The sequence below is a fragment of the Amia ocellicauda genome, chromosome 1 (assembly GCF_036373705.1).
Source record: "Amia ocellicauda isolate fAmiCal2 chromosome 1, fAmiCal2.hap1, whole genome shotgun sequence".
NCBI classification, from domain to species: Eukaryota; Metazoa; Chordata; class Actinopteri; order Amiiformes; family Amiidae; genus Amia; species Amia ocellicauda.
This window is the reverse complement of record NC_089850.1, coordinates 23,527,813-23,545,785: the sequence shown is the minus strand read 5'-3', so window position 1 is coordinate 23,545,785 and position 17,973 is coordinate 23,527,813. Positions and strand designations below refer to the sequence as shown.

The window sequence follows — 17,973 nt, the reverse complement described above, 5'->3', positions numbered from 1 at the left end:
GTATTTGTTTTTGTTTTTTATAGCAGTGAATTTGTAAAAGAATAGTTTGCTGACTAAGAGAAGACTTCTTCATTTAATATGAATATGCAGTCAATAAAAAAGTAAGTAATATACAGGGACATGACAATGAAGTATCACATTCGCATTATGTTGTTAGGCACCAATAAGAGTTAAAAACACGTACAGGGAAACGTACATGAATTATACAAACTATAGTGGTGCTTTTGTTACATTACACACTACTCCCCCACAACCCATTGCTTCATTGTGGTCTGAAATGATGACTACAACTGGTTTTCATAACCAATCACATTTCATTATCCCCCAAGATATCCAAGTGTCACTGAACTCCAGGGAGCTCTCACACTGTATATAAGTCTGCTTTACAACCAGGACTCGACACATTCAGGAAATCCAGAAGATGGGAAGTACACATGGGGTCTTCATCAATGAAGAAGTTGTTATGTGACAAGGTAATGTATTTACAATATGCAGTGACTTGCTTTGTCTTTTACTGAATTACAATATCCTGACAGTGAATAACCTCAGGCAACACTTAACTTATAATGCAACCATCTTTGTGACTTTTTCAATATTATAAGCATTTATATTTTAATATTTAAATAGATTAAAAAAGAATTCGAAATGTAGGAGATTTTATTAAAGTAAATGCATTCAATTTAAAAAAATTTCTCAACAGATTTTTTTAAAATTTACTTCTGACTGAACTTGAATCTTGTGGTTTCATCAATACCTCACTTCCAACCTCAGCAAGATGAATGCATCCTTCATTCAGATGGACTCTGTAGAGTACTGCTTTGAAAATGTTAACACATCCTGCATTAAACACTCCAGATCGGTTGGTGAAAGAGCAGCTATGTATTTTGTGTTTGTGCTAACAGTGCTAATCACAGTTGGTGGCAATTTGATTGTGATTATTTCCATCTCTCATTTCAAGCAGCTTCATTCACCAAATAATCTGTTGGTTCTTTCTTTAGCAATTGTTGATTTTCTTCTTGGGATATTTGTTCTTCCATTCGACATGATCAACATGGTTGAAACTTGTTGGTATTATGGATCAATTTTTTGCTACATTCATACATGTATTACAAATTTGCTTGGCAATAGTTCAGTTTTTCACTTGTGTTTAATTGCTATTGATCGCTACTATGCAGTGTGTGAGCCTCTTCGTTATGCAAATAAAATCAACATCAGAGTAGCCTGTATTTGTATAACTCTTGCGTGGGTATTGGGAGCATTATATAGCTTTGGAGTGATTTTCACCAAATCCAGTGACAACAGTCTTGAGCAATTGGCAGCAATATTATCATGTGAGGGTGTCTGCCGTCCTTATATTAATGAGATATGGACATACCTGGATGCACTAACTTTTTTTGTTCCCTGTTTTGGCATGATTGGGATATATGCACGCATTTACACTGTTGCCAGAAACCAAGCAAGACTGATAAAAATAATGGAAGACAGAACATTTACACTTGATGACAGTAGAAGAGCACAGCGCAACAGAGAGCAAAAAGCTGCTAAAACACTAGGAATAGTAATGGGTGTCTTTATAGGTTGCTGGCTCCCATATTACATAATTAACATGCTTAATGTGTATTTCAATATTATGAGTCCACGAGTAGTGTTTCATGTTTTTATATGTTTGGCTTACATTAATTCCACATTTAATCCTCTAATTTATGCTTTTTTCTACCCATGGTTTCGAAAAGCACTGAAGCTCATTGTTACTTCAAAAATATATCACCCTAATTCCTCTAGAACAAAACTGTACACAGACTAAAAATACATATGTATCATTATAAACTATATATAATGCTGCAAAGTCACATATTATTGTGTTAATTTTAAAACATTTTTTAATGTAAGCATTTGCTTGTAGTATATCTGTGTTATATCTGTCTTTTAGGATTGAGAAGGTCTTTTGTTTACATGAATGTACTGTGCAGAGTAAGTTGATTTTGACCACTAAAGTAGTGTGAAAATGAAAGTCAGTGTTTTTTTTGGTGTTGTTTTGTTCATGACCTACATCAGTGAGTTCAGTTTATTTCTCAGAAATATATGTAAATACTGCTTATAAATGGATTGCAAGAATTCAATAGATAACTTGCATATAAAACCAATCTTTGCATATGTAATTTTATTACCAAAAACAACAAGTTAACACAATGAGAGGAGTTATTCACTATAGAAGCCAGACACAATAACTGCTGGGAGTCTCGGGTTTACTGGTCCGCCCTGGACAGCTACGCTGCTCGGGGAAGGAGAAAGATTAAATAGATGAAGCACAGCTGCCACTGACATCACAGTCGCCTCGGTGCTCACAGCCTGCAGCCCTTAGCTCGCAGGCTGTCTGCGAGGCAGCGGACAACACTGCGGCAGCAGCCGTTCATCACTGTCATGATTCAAAATGATTATCAACAATATTTTGAGCTGGTTATATAAAACATGAACAATATTAGTTTGTAGTGTTAATCTATTTAAAATAAATTGAAATGGTTGGTTTTTCAGAATACCAAGTTATAAGATTGAATTTGGAGTCATTCTCTATACATCACATGGGTTTTGCGGATTTATGGGTATTCCCTCAACTAACCTCTATCAGCAAGAAACATCATTACTCAATATTAAACATGTAGTTCAAACCATCTTAAGTCAGATGTGGAAAAAACTAAATAGTAAGAAATAAATTGCCAAAGTAAGGCAACATTTTCCAAATTATTCAATGTCTTCTTGTGTTGTGTAATGACATGCACATTCTATATTAACACTACTTCCACCACACTATCCAGCTTTTCATTTATTTTGTAAACAATATGAATAATTCAGTAGGGAACACATTTCATGCAAACATTATTTATCTAAAATCACATTTTAAAATGGAACATTCAACACAAAACCTGAAATTCATAACTTTTCTGTGCAATTATACTTGAAAGAGCAGATGTAGTCATCTGCACCACCTAGTTTTGAATAAGAGGGCTAGGACCTCTCTAGTAGGCTTTACCACACTTCTCTCCTTTTAGCCCACAGACAGGTTTCTTGCATCACTGGTTCTGACACACACAACACAGATAGGGAGCTCCAGTTATAATGCAATATTTATTAATGCACAAAAAATGATATAAAATGAAAAAACAATTGACCACAGTGGGAGAGAGACGATCTCCACAACAATATACCATATATAAATTGAAAATTCCTATTCTAAAAAACTTAAATAAAACCAGCTAACATTATAAAATCCCCACCCTATTCCCTCCCAACACAACAAATCCCAGAAATACAAGAAAAAAAAAGAAAAAAAAAAGAAAACCAACTGCCCTTGGCCCAGTCCGTTTGTAAAAAATAAAATGGGGGGGAGGGGGGGACAATATTCCTAGACTGCTAACTCTTGTTCCTTATAAAAATACTTTATAATATATTCATTTCTCTGAAGTGATCTCAAATGTTATCCAAAAAATATAAAGAAAATAAAAAAAAATCATAAGAAAAACAATCACTTCAAAAAAGCTTTACGTAACAAAAAACAATACTAATCAAAAACCATAAAAGAACACAATACGAATTGAAGTCACTATACACTCCTTCCGTTTACAGCATTCATATTCATAAATAAAAGATCAAAATGTAGAGAAAACACTCTCCTTACAGAACATTCCATATTGCTCAGTCCACGCAGTAAAAGCAACAAATCAGCGCTGTCAATATAAAAACAAGTTACTTTCCATTGTAGTCTTTCTAATGATGTCCATGGCAACAATCAGTACACAACCGGCTTGCAGAAATCTCTTGTGCAATACCAGGCTATGGTCACTCCAGCTCTTTTCTCCACCCTGCTCTGGTCCCCAGCTATCCATACTGGTAATGTTTTTAAAGAAGGGATAGCCAACCAGCTCATGTTGTGATTCTGAGTGTGCATCGGCATTGCAAGGAATGTAAAGTGTCAACAGGTGTGCTTCTTTAATCCAAACAAACTAAAATAATTCAAACAGTTTGTGAATATTAAACAAATTAGAAGAACATTTATAAATATATAAGTGCAACAAAAACACATGAATATATATATAAAAAAAACACAGCTCAGTGACACAAACATCCATTATTTATTAACAAAATGATTGGAATTTAAAATGTTTTGGAATAATTGTTAACTTCTACACCAGCCATTCCCAACCTATTCAACTTCGCAGCCCACTTATACATGTTAATAAATCTGTGCCCCCCCTCATCCCTTTGATCCAGGAGATCCAGAAGAGGTATCGTATATACCTACAGAAATGCCATGTGGGTGTTTCCACTGTATCCCCAACCTCCACCCCTACTCTCCTGTTTGGTGCCATTGATGGAGCTCCCTCTCCGATGTTCCCCTGCTGTTCCCCTGGGTCCCTCTGCTCTTGGTCCCAGGTGAGGCATCCTGCATCATTGCCATGTAACATCTGCTCTACCCCTTCTGCCAGGCCCGGATATTGCTGTGGTCATCCTCTGTTACCCCCATCTCATGCTGCAGTGCCCTAGCTGCTTGCCTGAAGTCACTGGGCTCTAGCTGCCCCCCGCTTGCCCTCTGTTGCTGGTCCTTGGTTGCCAGGGCATTGCACTTTCCTGCTGGTCCTGGGGAGGGTGGGGGGTTGGTCGTGCTATGTCCATCCTCCGGCACCCATGGCTTCTGTCGTGAGGGAGGGATGTGCTGCACCTTCCTGTATCCCAGGGGAGGAAACTTACTGTGGGGGACACCTGACACGGAGGCAAGCCTGAGAGTGTGAGAGAACTAAATAATTATTGGATCACGGCAACAGACTTGGTTTATGAATACGGATTTGCAAGACACATCAATTACACCAACCGCACATGCAAAACATTGTATAAGTGCAATCTTACAGGAGAATAATTGACTAAATCACAAGTACAGTCTGAAAAGATGTGTCTTGAGTAATCGCTGGAAGGAGGTCAAGGACTCCTTCTGTTGTTTTGACTTCAGTGGGAAGGTTGTTCCACCACTTAGGGGTCAGGGATGAAAAGGAGCGGGCTCTGGAGGAAGGGAGTGGAGAGGAGGCAAGGTTAGTCTTATGCAACTGGAAGACCGCAGTGGTTTGGAGGGGATGTATGGAGAGACTACGGTCTGTAGGTAACTCTGTGCAGTCTGGTTGAGACAGCGTTAGCTGAGGGTCAATGTCTTGAACTGAATGCATGCCGGTATCAGGAGCCAGTGGAGGGAGTGGAGCAGTAGTGTAGCATGTGCGAATCGGGGCAGAGAGAATGCCAGACAAGCCACAGAGTTCTGGATGAGCTGGAGCGGGCGGATAGTAGTTGCAGGCAGGCCGGCCAGGAGGGAGTTGCATTAGTCTAGGCGGAAGTGGACCAGTGACTGGACAAGTAGTTGGTGATGAAGGATTGGATTCGGCATATGTTGCTCTGGAAGAATCTGCAGGTGCGTGTCAGTGTGGTGATGTGCTGAGTGTAGGAGAGCGCAGGGTGACTCCTAGGTTTTTAGTGGAAGAAGAGGGAGCGAGTGTCGTAGATTCCAAGGGGATTGAGATGGAGAGGTCAGCAGAAGGTGAGGAAGAGGGGGGAAAAAAGAGGAGATCTGATTTAAAGAGGTTGAGCCTGAGGTGATGTGAGTGCATCCAGATGGAGATAGCAGACAAGCAGGAAGAGATGCGAGGGTCAGAGGAGGGAAAATACAAGAAGATCTGGGCATCATCTGCATAAAAATGGTAAGAGAAACAATGGGATGCGATGAGGGGGCCCAGGGAGCAAGTGTAGAGAGAGAACAGGAGGGGGCCCAGGATGGAGCCTTGGGGAACGTCTGTGAGGAGAGGTTGGGGGGTGGATGAGGAACCATGTCACTTGATAGGTCCGGTCATTGAGATAGGAGGAGAACCAGGTGAGAGCAGTCCCTGAGATTCCAAGGTCAGCGAGGCAGGAGAGGAGGATGGAGTGATCGACTGTGTCAAATGCTGCAGAGAAATGGAGGAGGATGAGGACTGAGGAGAGGGAGGCCAGCCGAGTACAGCTGAGGGAGTCAGTGACTGCCAGGAGAGCAGTCTCAGTGGAGACTGGATTGCAGAGGATCAAGAAGTGAGTGATGGGAGAGAAATGCAGAGAGCTGACAGTGGACAGCAGGATTGAGGGTCTTTGAAAGGAAGGGGAGTAGGGAGACAGGGTGGTAGTTCTGAGGAGAGGTAGGTTCAAGGGTAGGATTCTTGAGGAGTGAGATGACAGCAGCTTGTTTAAATGCAGAGGGGAAACAGCCAGACAGGAGTGAGGAGTTGAGGAGCTTGAGGCGGAGCTCATGGAGGTGGAGCTGATCGCTTCCACCCCTCCTCCTCCATTGAGTGTGTCCTCGTGGGGACCCAGAGACAGGCAGTCCTCCTCCCAGGTGGCATGTCCACTGCCCTCATCCTGAGATCTGGCAGACAGTCTCCCCTCAGTCTCCACTGGTGCGGTGTGAGCCGGCGGTGGAGCGTTATGTTGTAGGGGAGTGGCACCTGTTGTGTTGCCTGCGCAGCCAAGAGAGTGCAGATTAGGTCCATCCTGCTATTTAAAGCAAGGATAGCCTCATCACGCTCCCTGTACGCAGAGCCTGACTTCCGTCTCCGATGGCGCGGTGGGGAGGAGGCAAGGGACGATGGCAAAGGGGGGGAGAGAGCCAGTGGGATTTGCATGTTAATGAGGGAAATACCTCTTAAAGGGAGTGCTCCTAATTTCAACTCGTTACCTGTATAAAAGACACCTGTCCACAGAAGCAATCATTCAATCAGATTCCAAACTCTCCACCATGGCCAAGACCAAAGAGCTGTCCAAGGATGTCAGGGACAAGGTTGTAGACCTACACAAGGCTGGAATGGGCTACAAGACCATCGCCAAGCAGCTTGGTGAGAAGGTGACAACAGCTGGTGCGATTATTCGCAAATGGAAGAAACACAAAATAACTGTCAGTCTCCTTCGGTCTGGGGCTCCATGCAAGATCTCACCTCGTGGAGTTTCAATGATCATGAGAACGGTGAGGAATCAGCCCAGAACTACACGGGAGGATCTTGTTAAAGATCTCAAGGCAGCTGGGACCATAGTCACCAAGAAAACAATTGGTAACACACTACGCCGTGAAGATCTGAAATCCTGCAGCGCCCGCAAGGCCCCCCTGCTCAAGAAAGCACATGTACAGGCCCGTCTGAAGTTTGCCAATGAACATCTGAATGATTCAGAGGAGAACTGGGTGAAAGTGTTGTGGTCAGATGAGACCAAAATCAAGCTCTTTGGCATCAACTCAACTCGCCGTGTTTGGAGGAGGAGGAATGACCCCAAGAACACCATCCCCACCGTCAAACATGAAGGTGGAAACCTAATGCTTTGGGGGTGTTTTTCTGCTAAGGGGACAGGAAAACTGCACCGCATCAAAGGGACGATGGACGGGGCCATGTACTGTCAAATCTTGGGTGAGAACCTCCTTCCCTAAGCCAGGGCATTGAAAATGGGTCATGGATGGGTATTCCAGCATGACAATGACACAAAACACACAGCCAAGGCAACAAAGGAGTGGCTCAAGTAGAAGCACATTAAGGTCCTGGAGTGGCCTAGCCAGTCTCCAGACCTTAATCCCATAGAAAATCTGTGGAGGGAGCTGAAGGTTCGAGTTGCCAAACGTCACCCTCGAAACCTTAATGACATGGAGAGGATCTGCAAAGAGGAGTGGGACAAAATCCCTCCTGAGATGTGTGCAAACCTGGTGGCCAACAACAAGAAACGTCTGACCTCTGTGATTGCCAACAAGGGTTTTGCCACCAAGTACTAAGTCGAAGGGGTCAAATACCTATTTCCCTCATTAACATGCAAATCAATTTATAACTTTTTTGAAATGCGTTTTTCTGGATTTTTTTGTTGTTATTCTGTCTCTCACTGTTAAAATACACCTACCATTAAAATTATAGACTGATCATTTCTTTGTGAGTGGGCAAACGTGCAAAATCAGCAGGGGATCAAATACTTTTTTCCCTCACTGTACATATATACTAGCACAAATGATGACGATAATAACAATACATATTCGATATTTAGTATTATTGTTGCACATGGAACCGTATTCTTATGGGTCATGCTTGTCTGAATTTAATGTTGTCTCTACACATTTAGCTCTTCCTAATATCTCTGAACAGAAACGTGTATGTATTACGCTGTTTACAATCATGTAAAGCACAAATAAAAAACAGACACAAAAGTCCTCTCCACGTCAGGCTGTGTCGCTCGTAGTGTTGTTCTCTGTCTCTGTTTTTAAAAACGAAACACAAACCAAACCCACAGTTGCTGCTCCTCCCATCAGAGGGACGCACTTCACAACAGCATGGTTTTGCAAAAAAAGCTCTGGGACGCGTCTGAGGACGGCATGGCATGACACGGACGCTTAAGCCAGTGGAACCGAGGCATTAGCCTCTGCTGTACAAGAAAGGTCTTATATGTCTACTTTACTTTAGTTTTTATAATAAATATATGTTATTTCAATGTTTTGAACACTAATAAAGTGTATTTGAAATACAATTGAAACTTGTCTGTTGTTATTGATTAATGTATGTTACTATCGAACACACAAAACAGTTTTTACTAGCCAGTACAGTGAGGGAAAAAAGTATTTGATCCCCTGCTGATTTTGTACGTTTGCCCACTGACAAAGAAATGATCAGTCTATAATTTTAATGGTAGGTGTATTTTAACATTGAGAGACAGAATAACAACAACAAAAATCCAGAAAAACGCATTTCAAAAAAGTTATAAATTGATTTGCATGTTAATGTGTTGAGACAAAGAGATTCTAATCTCTTTCTTCCAAACTTCTGATTGGTCAGGTCTGGGGTAATAAAATCGAATTTTGAATCAAAGCATTCTTTGCCATTCCTCTGCCTTGATTCCTGCAGAATGTGTATTGGGGGTGTGATTGTTTTGAGGAATGTGTGGTTCAAATGTTACCTAGATTTACTAACTGTCTATATACTCAATTACAGTTTCAAGTCCCTCAAAGCAGTTGATACCAAACAAGCCAAGTGTTTGTTCTCTGTGATGTTAAATTTGAGTTTTCTTGGAATTCCAGAGGGGGCTGGTCTGATGCCCATGTCAGTGGAGGAAAAATTAGGATTTGTGAATGATTCTCTTACCAAATGTTAATGTTGCATTGTATGTGAAATATAAATGGTCCAATGGTTGTTTTAGCTAATGGTCTTTCTTTTAAGACCAAACATGGCTTGAGAATGTTTTGGTTCTGATGTAGAATTACTTAAGTGTCATTAACTTAGTTTTAAGTCACCTTTTATTGTTTGTTATCAAACTGAGGAAGAAGCTGGGTAAATCTTCTGTTACCAGTATGTAGTTTGTATTTGGGTTTGTTGCCCTGGTCTATGGAATATATAAAGTACCTTGAATATCTGTGTTTCACAAAATAAATCTTCAATTGGAATGTGATGCTAGTGTAGCGTAAGGTACACTTATAAATTTCAATTTAAGAAGTGAATTTATAGTATCACCTTATCACGAATCCTGGAATCTTGTAGAACTCAATTTCTGTAATAATTGGACACAGACACTAATTCCAAAGATATAAATTGTCAAATTTATTCAAAAACAAAGAATAAATGTAGCACTACACTAATTATACAAAAGGGAAAAATTAATTAAAATTCAACTCTAGATCAACAAATCAAAGACAAATCACTTCCGTGACCAAATCAAAGACCATGGGATCGCATATGATATCACACAAATCGTTAAACAAAAAAGGTTATAAACACATTGACTACAATACCGGTTAGTAAGACGAAGGTGAGTCTCTCGTTAGAATTATTAGTCAGACATTAATTAACTACGCAGGTTAGTATTTATGTCTGGTAACTTCTCGTTATATATATATATATCAGTCTCATTTACGTTTAGGTGCCGAGAAAGATCCTATCATTACTTGTTACCACAATTTCCCTTAACTGATTATTATTCAATGATTAAGGATAGGCAGGGCCACCAATAATCTAATGTCTATTAACTTGTGTCAATTTCAGACTAAACAGTTACACAGGAATGAGAAGATATTTCTCGGCGTTGACAGATTTTATTTCTAAAATTATCAACAAAACAGTTTAACGCAACACACATTTATATTTAAGAAATCTAAATGATATTACACATTCTAGAGTTATGAATCACAGATTAACATTTCTAATTGATTTCTCAAATGTCATGAATCACAAACTCCAAACTGTTAAACTTATCTGAACTTCGTCGCAGAGAGGCCTAACAGATAACAGCACACGGCACGAGGTGCGTGTGGTTTGGAACAAAGGCAGTCCGGTTCGGCTTTGTCCAAGAACTTCCACTCAGTCGATGCACCTGGAAGTTGGGGTTTCGGGAATGTAGAGTCATTTCCAAACAGATTTTCCACTGGTTTGAAGGCTCCAAGATTGTGCACAAAATCTTCTTTGTAAGCAGGGGTTCCACCGTAGTTACTTGAAGACGAAGTCTTTGAGGAAAGCAGGGCCCTGTTTGTTCCAAGGGTGAAGTTTCTTAAGACTCAAATAGCTATTTAAATGACTGACACTTTCGTATACAGTCGACTTAGTCAATTGTCCAGCTGTAAAACTCCACTGATCAGGTGGGCACAGGCGGGCAGCGCAGTCTGTAAAGTTCTTTATTTAATAAAGTCCTTTAAAAGAATTCTTTGTACGGCTCAATCTCCTTCTCCCAGTTTAACTCTTCTGTTACCGGCAAAGACTTGGTTGGTTTCTGGTTCCGGTTCTGGCAACAGAGCTACAGGTTGAGCTGTGGCAGCGAGTTTCAGGTTCAGGTGAGAGAGAGACCGAGAAAGACTGTCCGCTGTTCCTTATAGTCTGTCAGATCAATAGGTGGTTGGTTCCTGAGTTTTTGAGATTAGATTTCGGTTTCAGCCCCCAGTGTCCTATTGGAGGGGGGCTTGATTTATGACTGATGTCAATCCATGCATCTTTTGGAAATGCCGGTTGGCCTGGGTTCGTAACTCTATGTCGGGATTTCGGCTCTCATCCACTTCAAAATGTTTTTATCACCTACAGGCCCCTTTCTCCAGACATCTCATAGCAGAATTCCAAACTATTTGGCCTCTTCTCGGTGCCATCCTCCCCAAAACTGTCACTTTGATGCAAACCAGTTCCAAGCTGATGAGCTAAGGAAATCTGATAACTTTTGGGGGGGGGAGAGGTCTTCTTTAGATCAGTGCTTCAGCTCAGAGCCCAAATGCTCTTATCCAAATACACCCAACATAACGCTACACTAGTCTCTGTGGAGACGGGCATGGCAGCCCATTTGTCAGTTGGGGGGGTCTCTGTGTTATCTGTTGTACTTTGGTGAGCACAGGCCTGTTGTAAAACACAGAACTTCAACGCTGTCTCCTTAAGTCCTTTAACACAAGCCTAAAATTCTCAGTTAGGAAGGTATATGCATTTCAGTATATATTTGTCAAAATAAGGTTGTATGATTTACAACGTTTAGCACTATTTAGCATTATATGCATCTTTAACTAGAGCAGATATGCATTTTCCAGTCATTACAAAGCATTTGCCTTGCAATATGGCTTTGGCTTAAGATTATACTACCAAGGTTTCACAATATTCCAACATACAATACTTCAAAGTTACCATAGTAATATTATTCATTGTGATTTTGTGTTGATAGGGAGAAATTTTACTCCCTCAATAAACAGGCAGACAAGGAATACTCAGGACCCGATTTAACTGAAAAAATACCAAAATAGTTTATTCAGCTACAACAAAGTGCTCTGGAGATGGTCAGTCAGCAAGACAAATCGATAGGTTGCGTATGCAACCCCGGTTATCTGAAAAAGGAAGCACTGCCCAAGGGGGAGTGCACACTTCCATAGAAACCCAATCGAAACGTCACTCTATCAAAGCTGCCATTGGCCCCTGCACACATCACTCAGAACAGGTCCTTTCTAACTTCCTGTTCTATAAAACATGATGTCAGCACAGGTTCGTCCTCTTTTGCCGGGAGCTAGGATTGCTGTGCGACCTTGCAACCCTTGGGCAGTGCTTCCTTTTTCAGATAACCGGGGTTGCATACACAACCTATCGTTATCTTTAAAGTCAGAAGCACTGCCCAAGGGGGAGGGGTTACTGTATAACAAAACCGTTGCAAGGGAGGAGGCAGCGAGCTGATAAGGGAGCCTGCCCCGAGATGACCGCTAGAGGGCCTTGGCAACACAACTCCAGACAGGAGCCACAGAGGCCCCTTCGGGCCAAATTGGGCTGTCCAGGAGCGAGGACCATAGTCACGCTCTACCGGGGACTGTCTGCAATCATCATATACAAAGCGGGGCTACAGAGGTAAACTCTTATGCCCTTTGCTTACAATAGAAAGGCTGGCTGCTCTACTAATTCATCTAGGAATGAGGCCGTATATCTACTTGCACAATATATGGCGCGGGCAATCAAGCAACTTGTGTGTTTTCTGTACATTACTGTGGCAGTGAACCCTTGATCCTGCAGGAGCAGTGCCACAGACCACTGAATAACGCACAGCTGGCTAGTCAACTGAGTAGCCACAGCTGGACATAACTGTATAAACGGTGTGGTAACAGGAACATTCATGCTGCCTCTGTGGAGCACAGGAAAAATCATGTTCACTGAACGGTACAGAGCATCCAGCTCCACTGTGCTGTCATAACAAGTAAACACATCACGGGGTGCAGGAAGCAGATCATGCACCACCACGTAACATAGGAGCAGTCACCTATTAGCGCAGCTAATGCAGGACAACAGCAGGCTGTACCATGACAATCAAACCATAAACATTGTGGTGTGTAAGAAAAACAACACTTTTCGCAAAACATGGGAGCATTGGCTGCTTGCTCCACTAGCCCAGCTAGAAGCGAGGCCACACCAGCTGTACAATGTTGGACAAATGAACAACAATATATATCGCGTGGCAGCAGGAACATTCATGCCACCTCTGCACAGCACAGGAGCATCCAACTCAACTGAATAGTACAGAGTGGAAGAGCTCCATTGTGCTGACAATTAGCTGTTGTACAAATTAACTATATACACCATGGGGCGCAGGAGCTAGCTCGTGCGTCACACGTGGGACATCAGAGCGGTGGCCGCTTGCTCCACTAGCACAGCTAAGAGTGAGGCTGAACCAGATCTATAATGTCATCACAAACTAACTATATACACCACGGGGCACAGGAATGAACTCATGCGCCAGCCATGGAACACAGGAGCAGGGCAACATTAGCTCTACTGTGTTGACAAATTTACAATATACACAGTGGAATACGAGAGCCTGCTCACATACTTACCACTGAGGGCAGCAGTAGCGGAGTCTTCTTCTATGGCACACGGCCAGCGCGGGTCACAGTCCTGCTGACCAAGGAACTATGTACACAGCGAGGCAGCAAAATCAGCTGGGAACAGCGGCAGTGAGTTCCGTGCTGCACAGGTCAGACGGAGCCACAGTCCTGCTGTTTAACATATTATATATATAGAGAGAAAACAGGGTATAGGCCAGACGCATGCACCACTGCAACACAATGCATAATGAACAAACTATATACTGGGCGGTCTTGTAAGGCAATGTGCCTGTAGGCAAGTCTGGGAGCAGCTCACACAGGTGCTCAACTGGAAGGCATAGTCCGGTGGAAGGGAAGACACGGTTCACTAGCTCCCTCAGGATGCACTTAACAGGGGCAGACTGGGAGAGAAAAAGGCAGGAGCCAGAGCCCGTAGCCTACTGGGGCTCAACTGCAGCCAACACCGGGTTCCCTATGGAAGGGACTGGTCCCGTCACGTCCAGCCTGTAGAACCGGGCAAATGTAAGTGGCGAGGCCCAAGCTGCAGCCGCACAAATGTCTGCCAAGGGGATGCCTTGATAAAGGGCCCACAATCTGGCCTCATGCCTCATGTTGAGTGGGCCACCAGGTGTTTAAGCACCAAGGTCTCGGTGGACTCGTAGGCCATGGTAATTGTGTCCACAATCCAATGAAAGCACCTGGCCATGTGTCTGCGCTCCATAAGACACAAACAGTTGGTCTGAGCGCCGAATGTCCTTAGTGCGTTCCAAATAGCTGAGGGCCCGCACAGGGCAGAGCAGGTGAAGCCGACTCTCTTGCTCTGAAGCGAAGGGAGGAGGATGAAAAGCCATGAGCTCAATAGCCCTGTTGACATGGAATAGAGACAGCACTTTCGGGAGGAACGCAGGGTTAGGCTGTAGTGTGACCCTGGAGCCATCTCCGGCAAAACGGACAACGATGGGTGTACGGACAGGCCGTGTAACTCGCTCACGCATTTTGCAGAGGTGATTGCCAGCAAAATTGCAGTCTTAAATGACGCCAGCTTCAGCTCAGCTGAGTTCAGTGGCTCAAATGGGGCTTGTGTCCAACACTACATCAAGGCGTCATGCGGGCAGCGAAGGGGTACGAGGAGGCCATAGACATCGAGCTCCCTTTAGAAACTGCACAGCCAAGAAACAAGACACAGGGGGCTCACCATCAATCTGGACATGACATGTGGAGATGGCTGCCAGATACACTTTGAGCATGGTTGGGGACTTGCCCTGGTCCAACAGCTGGACCATGACCCGATGGAGCAATTAGTTGGGTCTTGACCATCGTCTTGGCACCAGGTGCTAAACATTCGCCAGTGGTAGGAATACTGCGACATCGTAGAGGGAACTCTCTTTGACTGAATGGTGGCTACTACCGTGTCTGACAGACTCCAGGCAATCAATCACTCCTGCTCAGGGTCTTGGCCCAGAGCTGGAGGAGGCTGGGATTGGGGTGCCAAAGCATGCCCTGCAACTGAGACATCAAGTCTGCTCTCACTGGGAGCTGCCAAGTGTGATCAGGTCTGCAAACCAGAATCTGCGAGGACACCGTGGGGCTATCACCAGAGCTGTCACTGGTTCTCTCCTGACCTTCTCCAGGACCACCAGGAGAAGGGGGAATGGTGGGACAGCATAAAGGAGACAGCATGGCCATGTGTGGACTAGCTCGTCCATCCCTAGGGTTCCTGAGCGGTCTTGGACGGAGAACCATAGTGGGCAGTGTGTGGACTCTGTTGAGGCAAAGAGATCCACGTCCCCCCTGCTGAACCGGCTCCACAGTTGTTCCATCACAATCGGGTGGAGGCGCCATTCCGAGACCGGGGGGACTCCCCGAGAGAGGAGGTCCGCTGCCATGTTGGCCAGGCCTGGGAGGTGAACTGCTCTGATGAAGTGGAACCGTGGCTGCACCCACTGAAGCAGACGGCGTGCTAGACAGTACCTTGCCTGTTGATATAGGCGACCACCGCTGTGTTGTTCATCCGAACCAGCATATGTCTGTCCTGCAGGACTCGTAGGAAATGAGACAGTCCAAGGAGTACTGCTTGTAACTCCAGGACTTTGATATGAAGGGCCCATGCTGGCTCCGTCCACCTGCCATGTGGACTCCATGTCCATCGCAGACTGCTCCCCAACCTTGCTTGGAGGCGTCTGTCGTCATGACTGCTCAGTGGTAAATTGGCCCCAGGGGCACACAGAGGGTGAAATTGTGAGGGCTCCGCCACCAACAGAGCGCCTTCCAGCACGCTGGAATGACTGTGACTCGGCGTGCTTGATCGCGGCGAGGGTGCATCCTGAGAGACCTGATCCACCATTGCAGCGGCCTCAATTGGAGGAGACTGAGGGGGAGGATCTGTGATGCAGCCTCTAGGAGGCCCAGCTGGCGAGATAGGGGCATCCATGAGGTGAGTCCTGTCCACCTCAGAAACCTGTCGTGCCTGGGACAGCCTGGGACAATGGCTGCCAGAGATCGCCCAGTCCCCCTTGCACCCTGGCGCATCACTGTGACAAGCTGGTCAGCTGCTGCTGCTATCTCAGAGATAGGGTTGGTGATGCGCCATCATGCTCCGAGGGCTCTGCCAGCAGGCTCTCAGTGTTCCTGAGGTGGGCTGCTTGGACTCCTGCCTCATAAGCCCTCCGGAGCAACATCTCTGTTACGCGAAACTGCCTATTGGGGCAGGCCAGGTCATGTGGCTCCATGGACAGTGGAGGCAGGGAGACGAGTACGGCTATGGTGGAATTCACCTAGGGAATTCACCGGGGGAAATTCCACCAAGCCCACTTCTGCCGTTCCCTGGATCCTGGCATAAGCCACCTCTCTCCTGGCTAGGGCAGGGGCTGTTGCCGGATGGTGCCAGGTGGCCCTCAGTTCTTTAAACGTTGCGAACGCTGACCCCTCCCGAACCTGGAGTGCGGCAGGGCAGGATCAGAGGGCTAGGGGAGCTGGGGAGACTCCATAGCCCTCTGGATCACTGCCCACATCTCCCAGTCCCGTCCCATAGGAGCAGGAGGCGTTGGGTGCAACCAGTTCCTCCTCCATGAGCTCCGCCTCAAGCTCTGAGTCCATGTACAGACCCAGAGACAGGCGGTCCACCTCCCAGGTGGCCCGTCCACTGCCCTCACCCTGAGATGGGGCAGACAGACTCCAGTGGCGCCGTGTGAGCCGGCGGTGGAGCGTCATGGTGTGGGGTCCATCCAGATTTGGTCCATCCTGCTGCTTAAGGCAAGGATGGGCCCATCACGTTCCCTGTCCACGGAGCATGACCTCCGTTGCTGACAGTGCGGCGGGGAGGAGGCAAGGGATGACCCAGAAGAGGGGGAGGGAGCCTGTGGACGTCGCTACGCCGTCCTTCCCTGTCAGTCACGTGCACGGACAGCTGCTGTGGCCAGCGCGGCAGTCGGCACAGCAGCGGGTGTAGGTGGAGACGCAAGCGTGGGGGGTGCAGCTGTCTCCATCACCACAACCCTGGAGAAGGAGGCGGAGGGGCTCTGGGAGAGCCGGGGATCCAGCGCCCCGAGGCCCCCCCGTCACTCGCCAGAGTGGGGAGACCTTCGGGCGCGGCAGCGATTGCAGCGGCGCCCAGTGGAATGGCGGACCTCCGGGAGCACCGTAGCGGACCCGGAAGTCGCGGCCAAATTGCGCCCACTGTCGGTGCCCAGACAGACGGGCAAGGTGCATTGGCTGGAAGCGGCACAGTGGCGGGGGCGAGAGGAGCTCATGGCCGAGCGCACATGCACATGTACAGGGAAACGTGTCAGCGGAGGCTCCTGTGAGTTTTTGGACCAGGGGCACACAACAATTGAAACACCTCTGCAACAAGTGGGCCAAGTGGGGTAAGTGCGTCTCCACCCGGCAACGTTTATGTACACGGGGGCACTACACACCAACCAAACGCAAGTTTGCTGTTGCCAGACTGAACGCTGTGTACACCGAGCACCAGGTGCTGGATACACGCACCGCATAGGCCCGTAGGCTCGAACACACCCTGTGTGCCGGGGTTTCCGGCGACACCGGGTAACGCGGAGTCCGAGTGTAGCAAACCACCAGCTGTAGCGGGACCTAAAACTGAGACCTACACGCACCGGCGGAGAGAGCTAGCATTGTTCGTTCTCAGTGAACTTAGAGAGCGAGATCTTCTACAGCCGCAACTATAGGCTGTAGTGTGGGCGCAACCCGGCGTGGGGGGCACCTCACACAGGCAGCCGGGCCTCGGATTTTACGGCCGCTGCTAGCGCTCTTAATGTGGAGGAAACAGCCCTGTGGACAAAAAAACAACAAAGAAAGCAGTCAGAATATATAAGGCACTATATAAACATGGCTATTATTTTTAAAGTGTGCTATTTGTAGCCAAAACTGAAACCGAAAATGCACCGTAGCCCCAGGGCACGGACGGATCAGTCAGTTTAGCTATCAATAATAACTATTGCAAGACAAATAGTCACAGACAATAATAAACGGTGGTGAACAACACAGCCATGAAGCCAACCAACCAAATAATAATTGTTAAATAACAAAAAGGGTCTTATGCAAAGACAAGACACAGAGAGCTCACATTCTCGAGTCCAGTGAAGAGGACGAACCTGCGCTGACATCACGTTTTATAG

The 17,973-nt window shown here is 45.7% G+C and overlaps 1 protein-coding gene across 1 annotated transcript; it reads left to right on the top strand.

The window, feature by feature from the left end:
- Nucleotides 1-775: 775 nt before the first annotated feature.
- On the top strand, nt 776-4,457 carry LOC136758796 (trace amine-associated receptor 8b-like). The gene is made up of 2 exons (XM_066713470.1): nt 776-1,331; nt 4,429-4,457. The coding sequence occupies exons 1-2, from the start codon at nt 776-778 to the stop codon at nt 4,455-4,457; spliced, it is 585 nt and encodes a 194-aa protein (XP_066569567.1).
- The last annotated feature ends 13,516 nt before the right edge of the window (nt 4,458-17,973 follow it).

Excerpts from the sequence above, each read along its gene's own strand:
- LOC136758796 (XM_066713470.1), top strand. The coding sequence starts at position 776 with ATGAATGCATCCTTCATTCAGATGGACTCTGTAGAGTACTGCTTTGAA. Across the intron at positions 1,332-4,428 it reads ATTGGCAGCAATATTATCAT|GTGAGGCATCCTGCATCATT; the intron begins GTGAGGGTGTCT and ends TCTTGGTCCCAG.